General features: G+C 37.1%; 2 protein-coding genes across 2 annotated transcripts in view; one reads left to right on the forward strand and one right to left on the reverse strand.

Moving 5' to 3' along the window:
* The window catches only part of LOC117093717 (zinc finger protein 429-like), a 412,022-nt gene that overhangs the window by 307,561 nt on the left and 85,831 nt on the right, over window positions 1-18,630 (forward strand).
* Window positions 1-18,630, reverse strand: part of LOC117093722 (zinc finger protein 100-like) — a 346,302-nt gene that overhangs the window by 407 nt on the left and 327,265 nt on the right. Inside the window, 1 exon segment of the mRNA XM_033229241.1 lies at window positions 2-1,272. Within this exon segment, the coding sequence (XP_033085132.1) occupies window positions 2-1,272 (1,271 nt within the window).

Consider the following 18,630-nt stretch of genomic DNA (forward strand, 5'->3'; position numbering starts at 1 on the left):
TATGGCTGGTAAGAGTTGAGGACTGGTAAAAGGCTTTGCCACATTCTTCACATTTGTAGGGCTTTTCTCCAGTATGAATTATCTTATGTGCAGTTAGTTTTGAGGGCCAGTTAAAGCCTTTGCCACATTCTTCACATTTGTAGAATTTCTCTGCAGTATGACTTATCTTATGTTTCTTAAGGTATGAGAATCGGTAAAAAGTTTTGCCATATTCTTCACATTTGTAGGGTTTCTCTCCAGCATGAGTTTTCTTATGGGCAGTTAGGTTTGAGGATTTGTGAAAATCTTTGCCACGTTCTTCACATTTGTAGGGTTTCTCTCCAGTATGAATTCTTTTATGTGTAGTGAGGTTTGAAGACTGGTTAAAGGCTTTCCCACATTCTTCACATCTGTACGGTTTCTCTCCAGTATGAATTATCTTATGTGTAGTAAGTTGTGAGGACCATTTAAATTCTTTCCCACATTCTTCACATTTGTAGGGTTTCTCTCCAGTATGAATTTTCTTATGTTTAGTAAGAGTTGAGGACTGGTAAAAGGCTTTGCCACAATCTTCACAGTTGTAGGGCTTCTCCCCAGTATGAATTAGCTGATGTGCAATTAGGTATGAGGGCCAGTTAAAGCCTTTGCCACATTCTTCACATTTGTAGAATTTCTCTCCAGTATGACTTATCTTATGTTTCTTAAGGTATGAGAATTGGTGAAAAGCTTTGTCACATTCTTCACACTTGTAGGGTTTCTCTCCAGCATGAGTTATCTTATGGGCAGTTAGGGTTGAGGATTGATGAAAAGCTTTGTCACATTCTTCATATTTGTAGGGTTTCTCTCCAGTATGAATTCTCCTGTGTTCAGTAAGAATTGAGAACCAGTTGAAGGCTTTGCCACAATCTTTACATTGGTAGGAATTTTCTGCAATATGAAATCTTTTATGTTGACTTAGGTGTAAGAGCATGCAAAATGATTTCTCACATTTTTTACATTTGAAAAGTTTCTTTCCCGTATGTCTTATCTTATATCTGTTCGAATTTGAAAGTTTATGAAAGAATTTTGCATATGGATCACATTGAAATATGTTTCTCTGGGTAGTTATCAAACACTGGTTTAATTTGTTATCATCTTCTTTGTGCACCTTACACTCATCCACAGTTTTACAGCCTTTTTGTAACTGTAAATTCTCATGTCCACATTTTCCACATTTTTTCAGTATCACTTCTTGAAAAGAATCTTTAATGTACTGCTCTGGCCAAAGGTCTTGGGCAAAATGAGAACATATAACTGAAAGAAATAAAAATAACAAATTACTTACTAGACACAGAGAAATAAAGTTTACAAATCTAACCTATAATATTACACAAACTACAAAAACAAGACGGCATAGGAAAATATCAAAGGCCCTCATTCCTTTATAGACATGTAAATGTAACAAAAACATACCAACCAAATTACATCTGAAAAAAATTTATAAATGAGCTAAGTGTGTGAAGTGCCCATGGTGAGAACAATGCAAAGAGCCACCTAGAAGTGAAAGTCTGTTACATTTACCCAACACAGCTCTTCCCGCTCCCCAGTATAACATAGTGTCTTTAGAAGTAAATTGCCAACATTCTTTTAGCGACAAGTAAAATACTGGCACATTCATCTTATTACTTGCTTCTAGGAGCCTTTCCAGACACTGGTGTGTGTCTCTCATGAAATACAATGCTGAAAGAAACAGTGGTATACTTTGGAGTGACAGCTTAAGTTTGCTGAGACTAAAGGTAAATGTTGCAGCTCCAGAGAGACTGCTGTACCACAGAGAGAAAACAGATGTATCACGTGATTACTATTAAGAAGAAACATGAATAAACTCTTTTAACTAAAAAATAAAGACAACATTTCAGACAAGACACATCCTAAGAACATGTTTGAGAGACTCCCAGAATCTCTAACCAAGACAATTTGTTCAGATCATGCCAGGACAAAGCTACATTATGAAGACTGTAAGAGGTAGCCTTTTTTAATGTCCAAATTTCAATCAAAGATTACAAAGTATACAAAATAAGGCAATATGTTTCCATAAAAATATAAAATTTTCAAAAAGAAACCACAAAAAAGATGTATCTACATTGATTTCAAAATCTGAAAATAAATTAAATACTCAATGAGTGAAAAATAGGAAGACAGAGAACTACAGAAAATCAGAAAAATGAAGATAAGAACATAAATATTTAGAATATCAAAAAACAGAAATTGTAGAGGTAATAAATACAAAAAAGAATAATTGAAAAATCTTGAAAGAAATAGTGATGTAAAAATGAAGAAGCTCAACAAACTAGGAAACACACAAAGATATTTATAACAAACACATATATAAGCACAATTTCAAAAGTCACAGACAAGATGTGACTCTTTTGAGCTGCAAGATAAAAGTGATGCGTCATTTGCAAGCATAGTCTTACAAGACAGCCAGTGAATTGTCAACAAAAATTTTGCAGGCCAGAAGGGAAGTGTGTGATGAAGTCAAACTCCTGAAAAATACAGCGATCAAGTAAGACTAATACCATCAGCAAATCTGTCCTGACAAATAAAAAGAAAAAAACTTTCAAAAATAACAGAAATTCTGAAAAGTATATTGGAACTCCAGAACCCCTACATATAAAAAGTGCTGAAAGCAGTTGCTTCTTTTGAAAATAATTGATTATTTTCAAAAACATGATTCAACGAAAACAACACATAATCATATAAAAATACAGTATTTTCTAGGAAAGATTATATGCACATATATACTTTTAATTCTAAGTCTATGCACATACACCAAAATGGAATTGCTTAGCATTATCATACTGCTGCAGAAAACATTTTTAATTATTCCCTAAAATTTGAAAGAGAAAATCACAGAAATCATTATAAACATCTGTTAATAAACATACAACAAAAAAGATATAATTAGCAAAATCAATGAAAAATTTGAGGGAAGATGTAATGAGAAAAAAATTATGCATGCAACTGCAGTTCCTTTTTACCAGATTGAAATATGCTGTTGTATCTTTTACAGGTTTATGTAATCCCCAAGGTACCACAAAGAACATATGTGTATGGATACACAAAACAAATTAAGAAATAAAAATAAACAGACACAAAGACAAAAAGAAAATGAGTGATCAAGATATAAAAATCAAATAAAACAATAAAATAACATTAGTACATCTGTTTCAGAAAATTATTTAAATATATATCTTTAACTTTCCAATCAAGAGACATATTTTTAATAAAGAGATTTACTTAAATATTTTAAAAGCTGAGATCCAATTTGCCTTTCTACCAGAGTAAGCTGAGATCTACCAATTTAAAAAAAAACTGAAAGTGGCACGATGGATGTAGATATTGCACGTAAATATTAACCAAATGACAGAAGAGGTCAAAATAATATTACATAAGCTACATCTTTTTTTTTGTTTGTTTGTTTGTTTTTTTTGTTTTTTTTTTTTGAGACAGAGTCTCACTCAGCCCAGGCTGGAGTGCAGTGGCCGGATCTCAGCTCACTGCAAGCTCCGCCTCCTGGGTTTATGCCATTCTCCTGCCTCAGCCTCCCGAGTAGCTGGGACTACAGGTGCCCGCCACCTCGCCCGGCTAGTTTTTATATTTTTTTTCTTAGTAGAGACAGGGTTTCACCGTGTTAGCCAGGATGGTCTCAATCTCCTGACCTCGTGATCCGCCTGTCTCGGCCTCCCAAAGTGCTGGGATTACAGGCTTGAGCCACTGCGCCCGGCCATAAGCTACGTCTTAAGTGAAAAACTTCCATATTTTATAAAATGTACAAGTCAAAACTGCAAAGAGACAAAGAAGAACATTAAACAATAATAGATTCATTTACTGATAACATAAATCAAATGTGTGTGTGTGTGTGTGTATCTCACATTAAGTTTCCAAATATATAAAGCAAATATTGACAGAATGGAAGAAACACCAACACAGCAATATAATTATAGTAGGACATTTCAATACCCTACTTTCCGTAATAAAAGTGAAACCAAACAGAATATTTGTAAGTAAAGAGAGGACTTGAAGGCAGTATAAAACTATTATTTCTAACAGAGGTATAGAGAAGACTCCTCAACAATATCAGAATATACATGCTTCTCAATTGCTTATACAACATTCTCCTTGATAGACCACATGTTAGGCCAACAAGGAAGTCTTAACACATTTGTTAAGACTGAAATTGTATGGATTATATTATATGAACAAAATGGAATGAGAGTATAAAACAATAATAGAAAAAGAATTTAAAATTTACAAATACATAGAAATTAAACAACACACTCTTGAGCATGCTCCTGTTCAAAGGTAGAAATAATTGATATTTTGAAAACGTCCATACTTCTCAATGTAATCTACAGATTTAATGCAATGTTTTAAAAAATTTCTCATTGAATTTTTGAGGAAATAGAAACAACAACCCCCAAAATATATGAAGTGTCAAGAGACAATAAAGTACCCAAGAGTCTTCAAAAAAAGAAAATGTTGAAGGGATTATATATAGTTCCTGATTTCAAAACACATTACGAAGCTACAGAATTAAAACAATTTGGTATGAATATAATGGGTAAAAAGTACACTAATAGAATGCAGCACCTATATAAACTTCCACATATATGGTTATATGAAGAGTTATTTTCATATCCATAATTATTGCAGCAATTTTACTGAAAGCCAATAGATAAAAGCAATGCAAACTTCTTTTTTTTCTTTTTTTTTTAAGATGGAGTCTTACACTGTTGCCCAAACTGGAGCGCAGTGGCACGATCTCAGCTTACTGCAACCTCAGCCTCCCATGATCAAGTGATTCTCCTGCCTCAGCCTCCTGAGTAGCTGGGACTACAGGTGTGTGCCACCATGCCCGGCTATTTTTTGTATTTTTAGTAGAGACAGGATTTCACCATGTTGGCCAGGATGGTCTTGATCTCTTGACCTTGTTATGTGCCTGCCTCAGCCTCTCAAAGTGCTGGGATTACAGCAATGAGCCACTGCACCCAGCAGAAATGGAAATTTCTGTCACCAAATTATCCAATAGATATAATTTGCAATATAAAAATACTGGAGTATCACCCAGGATTTAAAAAGCAGGAAATATTCTAACAACTCTAAAAATAAAGTTTGATGACATTATGCAAAATAAAATGAGCTAGCCACAATAAGACAGAGATTGTATGAGACATATGAGGCAGTCACATTCTTAGAAATAGAAAACAAAGTGGTTTTTGCAAAGTGCCAGAAAATCAGAAAAACTGGTTGTTGTTGTACATTGAGATTGAGCTTTGCAAGATAAAACATTCTAGGGGTATGTTGCATAACATTATAAATATAATTAATAGGACTAAACAGAATATTAAAAAATATTTGGTAATGAGGCAGGTGCGCTAACTCACATCTGTAATCCCAGGACTCTGGGAGGCCAAGGTGGGCGGATCACAAGGTCAGGACTTTGAGACCAGCCTGGGCAACAGAGTGAGGCAAAAGAATTGGTTGAAGCCAGGAGGCAGAGGTTGCAGTGAGCCAAGATCCCACCACTTCACCTCAGCCTGGGCAACAGAGTGAGACTCTGTCTCAAAAAAAAAAAAAAAAAAAAGATAATATTTTATGTGTTTTTGACAAGTAAAAATGAACAATAATACATAAAAAGATATAGTTGTAATAGTTTCAATTTTATCTTCAAATCCCAAAGTGTTTCTCCCACACAGAAGTAATGTAGATTCACAACAGTTACTGAAATTAGGAGAATTTTTATAACTGGTCACCTAGCCAAGACTGAACGACCATTTACAACAAACCTACACAACAAATATACAAGTCATAAAATAAACAGAGATGATATTTATAGAGGCAAACAAACACAGAGGTAATTATATTGACAGTAGACATATGGCTGATTTATATTTGATTCTGCTAGACACTGTCTTAAATTGTACAGAGTTAAACACTGTCATACACAATTATAACATAAAACACCAAAACACAAATAAATGGTGTGAGGTGGCATACCTTAAAATATATAACACAATATAAAATATAAAATAAATATAAAAAATACATATAATATAAAATATATAACACAAAATTAAAATATGGAATGTAAAATGTATTGGACATCATCAAGTAGATCAATATTTTCATGAAAGGAATCTTAGGAGAATATAGGGAAAAAGTGATACAGAGGTTACTTGAAGACAAAAAAGGCTGAGAACTTTCCAAATTTTGATGTAATAAAAAAATTTTGAACTAATACTTAATTCAAAATTATTTTACTTCAAAAACAAGATAAAAATAAAGACTTTCCAAAATAAAAGTTCAGGGCGTTTATTACAACCACCACAGTCCTACACAAAATGTTAAATGGTGGCCAGGCACAGTGGTTCAGGCCTGTAATTCTATAGCTTTAGGAAGCCAAGGCCGATAGATCACTTGAGACCAGTAGTTCAAGATCAGCCAGAGAAACATAGTGAGACTCTGCATAAAAACAAAAAGAAATGCTAAAATGAGTCCATTATGCTGAAAAACAAAATGATACTAGTCAGCATCATAAAACATATATAAATATAAAGCTCTCTATTAAATGTAAATACAGACACATGTAGAATTTTTTACTATCATAATGATCCTGCATAAAACCCTTAAAGTTCTTTTATAGATATAAAAAACAAGATACAAATCTGCATAAATCTGTTAATAGATACACAATGTAAGATAATATAGTTTTTAATATTAATAACAAACTGGAAAATTTAACAGTATAGGTTTTCTATTTAATTGAAGGTGTGATGAGATTAAAATCCATTGTTTTAATTTTAAGATGTTTTATGTAATCTGTTTTTCAATATGGTCACATTATATTTCAAGATGATTACATTATACTTATGGAAAGCATGCAAAACAAAATAAAAAACAATCAAAGCATGTCACAACAAAATTAAATAAAAATGAAGGCAGTAAAAAATGAGAAAAGATATATCTACAAGAAATGCATAAAATTGTAACAATGAAGTGGTTTCTGCAGATCAGCAGACTTAGTCTTTCCCCCTGCTGACTCTGAAAAATCTGGGCAGTCCAGATATACAGATTTTCCCCCAGTGAAGCACACCCCCTTCACCAAGAAGCAACCAGAGTGCTTTGTTAAGTGGTTCCTAAATCCTGTGCATCCTGACTGGGTGAGACTCCCCAACAGGCATTGTAAGACAACTTATAAAGAAGTATTCTCACTGTCATCAGTTCAGTGCCCATCTGGGATAAAGCTTACAGATGAAGGAGCAGGTAGTTCTCTCTGCTATTCTACACACTTCACTGGTGACACCTCCAGGTGTGGGAGAAACTCAGGCAAATAGGATCTGAAGTGGATCCCAAGCAAATCACAGTGGCCCTACAGAAGAGGGGCCTGACTATTAAAGGAAAAACAGAAATAGGATCTGAAGTGGATCCCAAGCAAATCACAGTGGACCTACAGAAGAGGGGCCTGACTGTTAAAGGAAAAACAGAAAGCAACAACAGCAGCACCAACAAAGATGACGCCACAAAAACCCCATCCAAAGGTCAGCAGCCTCAAAGACCAAAGCTAGATAAACTCATGACGATGAGAAGAATCAATTAAAAAATGCTGTAAACTCAAAAAGCCAGAGTGTCTCTACTCCTCCAAATAATCACAACATATCTCCAGTAAGAGCACACAGAACTGGGAGCAGGCTGAGATGGATAAATTGAGAGAAGCAGGCTTCAGAAGGTGGGTAATAATTAACTTTGGTGAGCTAATGAATCATGTTCTAACCCAAGGCAAAGAAGCTAAGAGCCATGAAAAACATTACAGGAGCTGTTAACCTGAATAACTAGTTCAGAGAGGAACATAAACGACCTGATGCAACTGAAAAACACAAGATGAGAACTTCAGAATGCAACCACAAGTATCAATAACTGAGTAGACCAAGCAGGGAAAAGAATTTCAGAGCTTGAAGACTATCTTGCTGAAATAAGGCAGATAAGATTGAAAAAATAAAAATAAAAAGGAATGAAAAAAATCTTTGAGAACTATTGGGTTATGTAAAAAGACCAAACTTAAAACTGATTGCAGTACTCTAAAGAGATGGAAAGAATGGCCAGGCACGGTGGCTCAAGCCTGTAATCCCAGCACTTTGGGAGGCCAAGGTGGGTGGATCACGAGGTCAGGAGATCAAGATCATCCTGGCTAACATGGTGAAACCCTGTCTCTACTAAAAATACAAAAAACTAGCCGGGCGAGGTGGTGGGCGCCTCTAGTCCCAGCTATGCAGAGGCTGAGGCAGGAGAATGGTGTGAACCCAGGAGGCGGAGCTTGCAGTGAACCAAGATCGCACCACTGCACTCCAGCCTGGGCCACACAGTGAGACTCCGTCTCAAAAAAAAAAAAAAAAAAAAAGAGATGGAAAGAATGGAACCAAGTTGGAAAACATACATCAGGATATCACCCAGAAGAACTTTTCCAAGACAGGCCAACATCCAAATTTGGAAAATCCAGAGAACCCCAGTAAGATATTCCATAAGAAGATCAACCTCAAGACACATAATTATCAGATTCTTCAAGGTTAAACTTCAGGAAAAAATAAGAGCAGTCAAAGGGAAGGCCAGGTCACCTACTAAAAAATGGACCTCTACAAAGACACCCTACAAGCCAGAAGACATTGGGGGCCAATATTCAGCATTCTTAAAAAAAATGAATTTCTAACCCAGAATATCCAGTGAAACTAAGCTTCATAAGTGAAGGAGAAATGAAATCACTTTCAGACAAATACTGAAGGAATTCATCAGCACTAGGCCTGCCTTGCAAGAGCTCCTGAAAGAAGCACTAAATATGAAAAGATAAAAGCACTAAAATATGAAACCACTACCAGCAAATGAAAAACACACTGAAGTACAAAGACCAGTGACACTATGAAACAACTACGTCAACAGGTCTGCAAAATAACCAGCTAGCACCACAAGAACAGGATCAAATTCACACATAACAATATTAACCTTAAATTTAAATGGACTAAGTGCCCCAATTAAAATACACAGAATGGCAAGCTGGTTAAAGAGTCAAGACCCACTGGTGTGCTGTATTCAAGAGACCCATCTTACATGCAAAGACACCCATAGCCTCAAAATAAAGAAAGGGAGAAAAATTTACCAAGCAAATAAAAGCAGGGGTTGCAATAGTAGTTTTTGACAAAACAGACTTTAAACCAACAAAGATCAAAAAAGACAAGGAAGAACACTACAAAATGGTTAAGGGATCAATTCAAGGAGCACCTAGATTTGTTTTTATTTATTGATTTATTTTCTGAGATGGAATCTCACTCTGTCACCCAGGCTAGAGTGCAATGGCGAGACCTTGACTCACTACAAACTCCACCTCACAGGTTCAAGCAATTCTCCTGCCTCAGATTCCTGAATAGCTGGGATTACAGGCACCCACCACTATGCCTAGCTAATTTTTGTGTTTTTAATAGAGACTGTGTTTCACCATGTTGGCTAGGCTAGTCTCAAACTCCTGACCTCAGGGTACCTGCCTACCTTGGCCTCCCAAAGTGCTGGCATTACAGGCATGAGCCACCACACCCAGGCAGCACCCAGATTTATAAAATATACTTAGTTCCTACAAAGAGACTTAGACTCCCAAACAATGACAGTGTAAGACTTTAACACCCCACTGCCAATATTAGACAGATCACTGGGAAAGAAAAATAACGAGGATATTCAGGACTTGAACTCAGCTGTAGGTCAAGTAGAACTGATAGATATTTACAGAACTCACTAGCCAAAAACAACACAATACACATTACTTTAATTGCCACATGGCACTTACTCTAAAACTGATTATATAATTGGAAGTAAAACACTCCTTAGCAAATTCCAAAGAACTGAAATCATAACAGTTTCTCAGACCACAGTGCAACCAAATTAGAACTCAAAAGAAAGAAACCCACTCAAAATCACACAACTGCATGGAAACTCACTCAAAACTACACAATTGCATGGAAAACGTACTCCTGAATAACTTCTGAGTAAATAATAAAGTCAGAAACCAAAACCTTATTTGAAACCAATGAGAACAAAGAGGCAATACAGCAGAATCCCTGGAATGCAGCTAAAGCAGTGTTAAGGGGAAAAAAATAGCACTAAATACCTACATCAAAAGCTTACAAAGACCTCAAATTGACTTCCTAACAACACAGCTAAAAGAAAAAGAGAACCAAAAGCAAACAAACCCCAAAGCCAGCAGAAGACAAAAAATAACGAGGATCAGAGTGGAACCATAGGAGATAGACACAAAAAAACCCTTCAAAAAACCCTATGAATCCAGGAGCTGTTTAAAAAAATAAAATAAAATAGATAGACCATGAGCTAGATTAATAAAGAAAAGAGAAGAATGAAATAGACACAATAAAAAATGATAAAGCAGGTATCCGCACTGACCCTATTTAAATACAATCATCAGGGCAGGGCGTGGTGGCTCATGCCTGTAATCCCAGCATCTTTGGAGGCCGAGGTGGGTGGATCACCTGAGGTCAGGAGTTCTAGACCAGCCTGACCAAAAAAGTGAAACCCTGTCTCTACTAAAAATAAAAAAAAAATTTTTAAATTAAAAAAAAAAATTAGCCAGGCATGGTGGCAGGCGCCTGTAATCCCAGCTACTCAGGGGGCCAAGGCAGGAGAATCACTTGAACCCAGGAGGCAGAGGTTGCAGTGAGCCAAGATTGTGCCATCGAACTCCAGTCTGAAGGACAACAGCGAGACTTAGTCTCAAAAAAAAAAAAAAAAAATCACCAGAAAATACTATAAACACCTCTGTGCACATAAACTGGAAAATCTAGAAGAAATGGATTAATTACTGAACATATACACCCTCCCAAGACTGAACCAGGAAGAAGTTGAATCCCTGAATAGACCAACAACAGGTTCTGAAATTGAGACAGTAATAAATAGGCTACCAACCAAAAAAGAGCCCAGGACCAGACGGATTTATAGCCGAATTCTACCAGAGGTACAAAGAAGAGCTAGTACCATCCCTTCTGAAACTATTTTAAATGAAAGAAAAGGAGGAACTCCTCCCTAACTCATTTTGTAAGATCAGCATCATTCTGATACCCAACCTGGCAGAGATATAAAAAGAACAACAAAAACTTAAAACCAATATCCCTGATAAACATCGATGCAGACCAGGCACGGTGGCTCTCGCCCCTAATCCCAGCACTTTGGGAGGCCAACGCTGGCAGATCAGTTGAGGTTAGGAGTTCAAGACCAGCCTGGCCAACATGGTGAAAACCCATCTCTGCTAAAAATACAAAAATTAGCCGGGTGTGGTACTGCATCTCTGTGATCTCAGCTACTCAGGAAACTGAGTCAGGAGAATCGCTTGAACCTGGGAGGTGGAGGTTGCAGTGAGCCAAGATTGTGCCACTGTACTCCAACCTGGGAGACAGAGTGACACTCTGTCAAAAAAAAGAAGAAGAAAAAAAAAGCTGGATGGAGAATCAGAAAACTATTTTAAAATTAATATGGAACCCAAAAAGGCCCCATATAGCCAAGACAATCTTAAGCAAAAAGAACAAAGCTGGAGGCATCTTGCTATCCAACTTCAAACTATACTACAAGGTTGTAGTAACCAAAACAGCCTGGCACTGGTATAAAAACAGACACATAGACCCATGAAACAGAATAAAGAACTCGGAAATAAGACTGTATATCTACAACCACCTGATCTTTGAAAAACCTGACAAAAACAAGCCATAAGGAAAGAACTCCCTATTTAATAAATGGTTCTGGGAGAACTGACTAGCCATATGCAGAGAATGGAAACAGGACGTGGTAAGAAAAAGACTAAGTGTGAGGTGAAAAAGCCAGGTTCAGGCTGGGCACGGTGGCTCACACCTGTAATTCCAGCACTTTGGGAGGTCAATGAGGTCAGGAGTTTGAGACCAGCCTGATCAACGTGGTGAAATCCTGTCTCTAATAACAAACTGCAAAAATTAGCTGGGCATGGTGGTGGGTGCCTGTAATACCAGCTTCTTGGGAGGCTGAGGCAGAAGAATTGCTTGAACCAGGGAGGTGGAGGTTGCAGTGAGCTGTGATTGCGCCATTGCACTCCAGCCTAGACTACAGAGTGAAACTCCATCACAAAAAAGGAAAAAAAGCCAGGTTATTTTAATGAACCAGCTCTCATTTGAATTAATGGAGTATAAACTTTCTGATTATCAAAAGGATGGTCCCAAGACATTATGAGAAATTTAGCCCCATGATATAAACACCTCCCCACCAGCTTCCACATCCAACATTGAGAATTACATTGCAGCATGAGGTTTGCAGAACATGGACATCCAAACCATACCACAAACAAACTAGGCTTAACACACATGTACAAAACTTTTCAGTTTAAAGCAAAATAATACACAATATTCTTATTTGCACCTGATGTATTCTGTTAGAACATGTAACAAGTCTTATTAAAGAATACCTGCTGGGTGTAGTGGCTGATATGTGTAATTTCAACAATTTGGAAGACAAAAGTGAGAGGATCCCTTGGGACCACAAGTATAAGACCAGTGTCAGTAACATAGTGAGACCCTGTCCCTACAAATAATCAAAACATTAGCCAGGCATGGCAGTGCATGTCCATAGTCTCAGCTACTCAGGAGGCTGAGGTGTAAAGATCACTTGAGTCGAGGAGGCTAAGTTGCAGTGAGCCAAAATTATGACACTATACTCCAGCCTAGGTGACAGAGTATGATCCTGTCTGAAAATGACAACAAATAAATTTAAGAAGACCAAAATCATGCACTGCATGGTAACTGATCAAAACTGAATAAAACTAGGAATTAAAGGCTGGGTGCAGTGGCTCATGCCTGTAATCCCAGTACTTTGGGAGGCTGAGTCAGGCGGATGACCTGAGCTGAGGAGTTTGAGACCAGCCTCAACATGGAGAAACCCCATCTCTACCAAAAATACAAAATTAGTCGGGTATGGTGGTGCTTGCCTGCAATCTCAGCTACTCAGGAGGCTGAGGCAGGAGAATTGCTTGAACCTGGGAGGCAGAGGTTGCGGTGAGCCGAGATTGTGCCATTACACTCCAGCCTGGGCAGTAAGAGTGAAACTCCATCTCAAAAAAAATTTAAAACTAGGAATTAAAAACAAAAGTAAAACTGGCAAATCCAACAATATCTAAAAATAAAAACATGAGCTGAGTGCAATGGCTCACACCTGTAATACTACCATTTTGGGTGACTGAGGCAAGACTGCTTGAGCCCAGGAGCTGGAAACTAGCCAAGGCAACATAGGAAGACTCTGTCTCTAATAAATTACATTACATTACATTACATTACAATAAAACACATTCTTCAATACATTCCTGCTCAAGGGTCAAAAATTTTATTTTTGTTAAGATGCCAATATAACTTACAGAGGTGAACAAATTCAATGCAGTCTAGATAAAAATCTCAATAGCACAGTTATTACAGAAATATTCTTTAATTTTTTTTAATTTGATCGTGAACTACAATTAAACAAACACCCACGAAAAGAACAAAGAGGCATTATACTTCCTGATTTTAAAACATTAAAAGCTACAATAACAAAACAGTATGGTACTGATACAAAGGCAGATAAACAGACGAAAGAGGAGAATAGAGAGTTCAGAAATGAACCCTTGTGTATATGATTAAATGATCTTCTGCAAAGCTGCTGTGAACACACAATAGAGAAAAGATAATCTTTTCAAAAAATAATGTTAAAAACTAAATATCAACACTGATAAAGTTGGATCATTTCCTTGAACCATATACAAAAAATGTTTTCAATAAAATACACTCATAAAAAAAAAAAAAGTGTCTTAAAACAAAACAGAAAAAATTCATGAAATGGGTCTTGGCACTATTTTCTTAGATACAACATTAAATGCATGAGCAACAACAGAAAAAGAACAGGAAAATTTACACTCTACTTCAAAATTTCTCCACATTAGAAACAAAAAACATTCAATTGAGTGAAAATGCCTCATAAGAAATGGGGGAAAATATTTGCAAGTCACATGTGATAAGAGTTAATATTCGGGCCAGTCACAGTGGTTCAATCCCAGCACTTTGGAAGGCCAAGGTGGGTGGATAACCTGAGGTCAGGAGTTCAAGACAAGCCTGACCAACATGATGAAACCCCATTTCAACTAGAAAGACGATATTAGCCGGGCATGGTGGTGCACGCTTGTAATCCCAGATATTTGGGAGGCTGAGGCAGGAGAATCACTTAAAATGGGGAGGCGGAGGCTGCATCAAGCCAAGGTCACACCATTGCACTCAGACTGGGCAAGAGCAAAACTCTGTCTCAAAAAAAAAAAAAAAACCGGAATATATAGACAACTCTTAAAACGGAACAATAAACTTGAATAACTTGATTTAGAAATGAACATATAATTGAACTAAATTTTTATCAAAAAAGATACATAAGACCAGGCGCAGTGCCTCATGCCTGAAATCCCAGCACTTTGGGAGGCCAAGGCGGGTGGATCACCTGAGGTCAGGAGTTTGAGACCAGCCTGGCCAAGGTGGTGAAACCCTGTCTCTACTAAAAATACAAAATTGGATGGGCATGGTGGTGCACGCCTGTAATCCCAGCTACTCAGGAGTCTCAAAAAATAAATAAATAAATAAAAGCACAAATTGGAAAAAGCATTTGAAATGGCACACAAAATTAATAACTTGTAGAGAAAACACGTAAAAATAAAAATGAAAAATGAAATCACCTCACATCCATTACAATGGCCACTATAAATTTTTTAAAGATGCCAAATCTGTTAATGATGCAATGAAAATGAAACCTCTGTTGATTGTTGGTAGAAAGCAAAGATGTAGTCATTATTTTTAAATGTTACATTTCTCAAATAATTAAAAATGGAATTATCAAATACAGCAACTCCATTAATGAATCTATATTCAAAATATGCAACAAAAGACCTAGAAGACATATTTGAACATCTATGATTATTGTACCAGTACTCACAAAAGTCAAAAGGCTGAGGCAACCCAGGTGTCTCTTGATTTATGAACACATCAAAAATGTAACATATACATACAATGGAATATTATTCAGTCTTAAAGAAGAAAATCTTGTCACATTTTAAGATAAACTTTGAGAATACTACGTCACCTGAAATAAGCCAGAAACAAAATGATGGACTTAATTCTACTTATATGAGATATCTTTTTTTTTTTGAGACGGAGTCTCACTCTGCCACCCAGGCTGGAGTGCAGTGGCCGGATCTCAGCTCACCGCAAGCTCCGCCTCCTGGGTTCACGCCATTCTCCTGCCTCAGCCTCCCGAGTAGCTGGGACTACAGGCGCCCGCCTCGTCACCCGGCTAGTTTTTTTTTGTATTTTTAAGTAGAGACAGGGTTTCACCGTATTAGCCAAGATGATCTCGATCTCCTGACCTCGTGATCCGCCCGTCTCGGCCTCCCAAAGTGCTGGGATTACAGGCTTGAGCCACCGCGCCCGGCCGAGATATCTTAAGTAGTCACACTTATAATAACGGAAAGTGGAAGGGTGTTTGTCAAAGGCTAGGGAGAGGGTAAAATGGGTTGTTGTTACTTAATGGGTATTTAGTTTTAGTTTCACAAGAAAAATTTCTAGAAGTCTTTTGCATAACAATGTGAATACACTTAACATGGCTAAAATGCGATTATTTTTATTATTATTATTTTTTGAGATGGTGTTTCACTCTTGTTACCCAGGTTGGAGTGCAATGGAGCAATCTCAGCTCACTGCAACCTCTGGCTCCTAGGTTCAAGCAATTCTCCTGCCTCAGCCTCCCGAGTAGCTGGGATTATTACAGGCACCTGTCACAGGCCCAGCTAATTTTTGTATTTTTAGTAGACATAGGGTTTCACCATGTTGGTCAGGCTGGTCTTGAATTCCTGACCTCAGGTGGTCTGCCCACCTCAGCCTCCCAAAGTGCTGGAATTACAGGAATGAGCCACCGCATCTGGTCTGTAAGACTTTTTTTTTTCTTTTTTTTTTTGAGACATTCTCATTCCGTCACCCAAGCTGGAGTGCAGTGGCACAATTATGGCTCACTTCAGCCTCAAACTTCCAGGCTCAAGTAATTCTCTTCTCTCAATTTCCCAAGTAGCTGAAACCACATGTGCATACCACCATGCCCAGCAATTTTTAAAATAATTTTGTGGAGAGGGAATCTCCCTGTGTTGCCCTGGCTGGCTGGTCTCAAACTTTTGGGCTCAAGTGATCCTCCTTTCTAGATCTCCCAAAATCCTGGGTTTACAGTTGTGAGCACCACCATGCCTGGCCCTGAAATGTACACGTAAAGAAATTTAAGATGGTAGGGTGGGCATGGTGGCTGATGCTGTAATCCCAGCACTTTGGAAGCCGAGGTGGAAGGATCACTTGAGGGTCAGGAATTCAAGACTAGTCTGGTGAATATGGGAAAATCCTGTCTCTACTAAAAATACAAAAAAATTACCCAGGCACAGTGGTGGGCACCTATAATCCCAGCTACTCGGGAGGCTGAGGCAGGAGAACTGCTTCAACCCAGGAGGAGGAGGTTGCAGTGAGCCGAGATGACGCTATTGCACTCCAGTCTGGGTGACAGAGGGAGCCTCTGTCTCAAAAAAGAAAAAAAAAATAGATTTAAGATGGTAAATTTTATGTTATGTGTTTTTTACAACCATTAATTTTTCTTCTCCTTTTCTTTTCTTTTCTTTTCTTTTTTTTTTTTTTTTGAGAGAGAGCATCGCTTGAACCCGGGAGGCAGAGGTTGCTGTGAGCCGAGATCAGGCCACTACACTCCAACCTGGGCAACAAGAGCAAAATGCCGTCTCAAAAAACAAACAAACAAAAAAAAACAAAAAAACCTGAAGAGATGTTTGCTCCATCAAATTCACAGACACCAATGCAAAACTATATCGTGCCCATTGTCAATGCTTCTATTTTAACATACTACTGGAAGTAAGTGGCAGAATGATGAGTCAAAAACATTTTTGAAAAGCCACTGAAATTGAAGGCAAATAAGTAAAAAGTTGCTCTTTGTGGATATGATCTTATACATAAAAAAACCATAAACACTGCATTGAAAATTGTCTAAACTAATAAATACACTCAGTACATTAGCAAAATATTAACATACAAGTATAAATTATTGTTCCATACACTTAAACCATCTGATAAAATAAAAAAAATCTTATTTACAATAGCATTAAAATAATAAATTTCTGAGAGCAAATTTAACCAAAAAGGTAAAAAATCTTTACAATAAAAGATATAAGATGGGCCAGGCATGGTGGCTTATGCCTGTTATCTCAGCACTTCGGGAGGCCAAGGCAGACAAATCACAAGGTCAAGGGATCGAGACCATCCTGGCCAACATGGTGAAACCCTATCTCTACTAAAAACACAAAACATTAGCTTGGCATGGTGGCATGCACCTGTAGTCCCAGCTACTCAGGAGACTGAGGCAGGAAGATTGCTTGAAACCAGGAGGCGCAGGTTGCAGTGAGCCAAGATCACACCACTGCACTCCAACTTGGCAAAAGAGCGAGATTCCTTCTCAAAAAACAAAACAAAACAAAAAAGATGTTAGACACCAATGAAATAAATTATTGAAGACACAAATTTTAAAATATTTCATGTCCATGGATTGAAAGAATAAATATTGTTAGTGTCATATTATCTAAAGTAATCTGCAGATTCAATAAACTTCCTATTAAAATTCCAGTGACATTTTTTTCACAGTAATAAAAAATACAATTCTAAAATTTACAAGAAACTGCAATAAACTTCGAAAAGCCAAAGCAATCTTGAGGCAAAAGAACAAAGCAGAGGGGTATTATACTTTATAATTTAACTATATTTCAAGAACATAGTAATTAAAAACAGATGAAATGTGCAGAAAGATTACCAAACAAAACAATGGAACAGAAACCACTACTTTCACACATTTCAGACATGATGAAAAAAGAGAACTAAAAAAACAGTTTAATACAGAGTTTCCCAAAATTATGCAGATATCTGTCTGTACCCCAAAAATAATGGAAAACCAGGCAGATTATACAGTATTTTATATGCCATGAAAATAACTTTGGCTCTCACTGTAAACTTGAAGGAAGATCACCAAAGAGAAAGTAGAATCTTTAAAGAATTTAAAAGCATAAGACAGAAGATACTCCTACGTAACAGCAAAAAAAAAAAAAAAAAAAAAAAAAAAATTCCCAAAAAACAAAAAACTCAGGTGTCCCAGAAACTATTTCCTTTGGAACACAGCTTCCCAAATCACATTTTAAGGACCAGTTTTCTTTTTGACCTTTGGACCTCTCATCTGTGTCATCTGTTGTGTTCACTCTCACCTACCTGGGGGTTTGGCTACCATCTCATGTCTCTTTATATTCCAGGGCTCTTTTCCTTGCTCCAGACAGGTGACCAGGTCTGGCTTAGTGACAGCAATACCTGCTTTATTAGAAATAAATAACTTGAATCTTTCTCATATTCTCCAATTACCAACCTAGCAGTATGCTTAGTAAAGAAGAGGTAATACAATATTCTCAAAAATTAATCTCAAAATACTAATTAATGAGAGAAATTTCTAAATATTTAG

This window comes from Trachypithecus francoisi, unplaced genomic scaffold, assembly GCF_009764315.1.
Source record: "Trachypithecus francoisi isolate TF-2019V2 unplaced genomic scaffold, Tfra_2.0 Lachesis_group12, whole genome shotgun sequence".
NCBI classification, from domain to species: Eukaryota; Metazoa; Chordata; class Mammalia; order Primates; family Cercopithecidae; genus Trachypithecus; species Trachypithecus francoisi.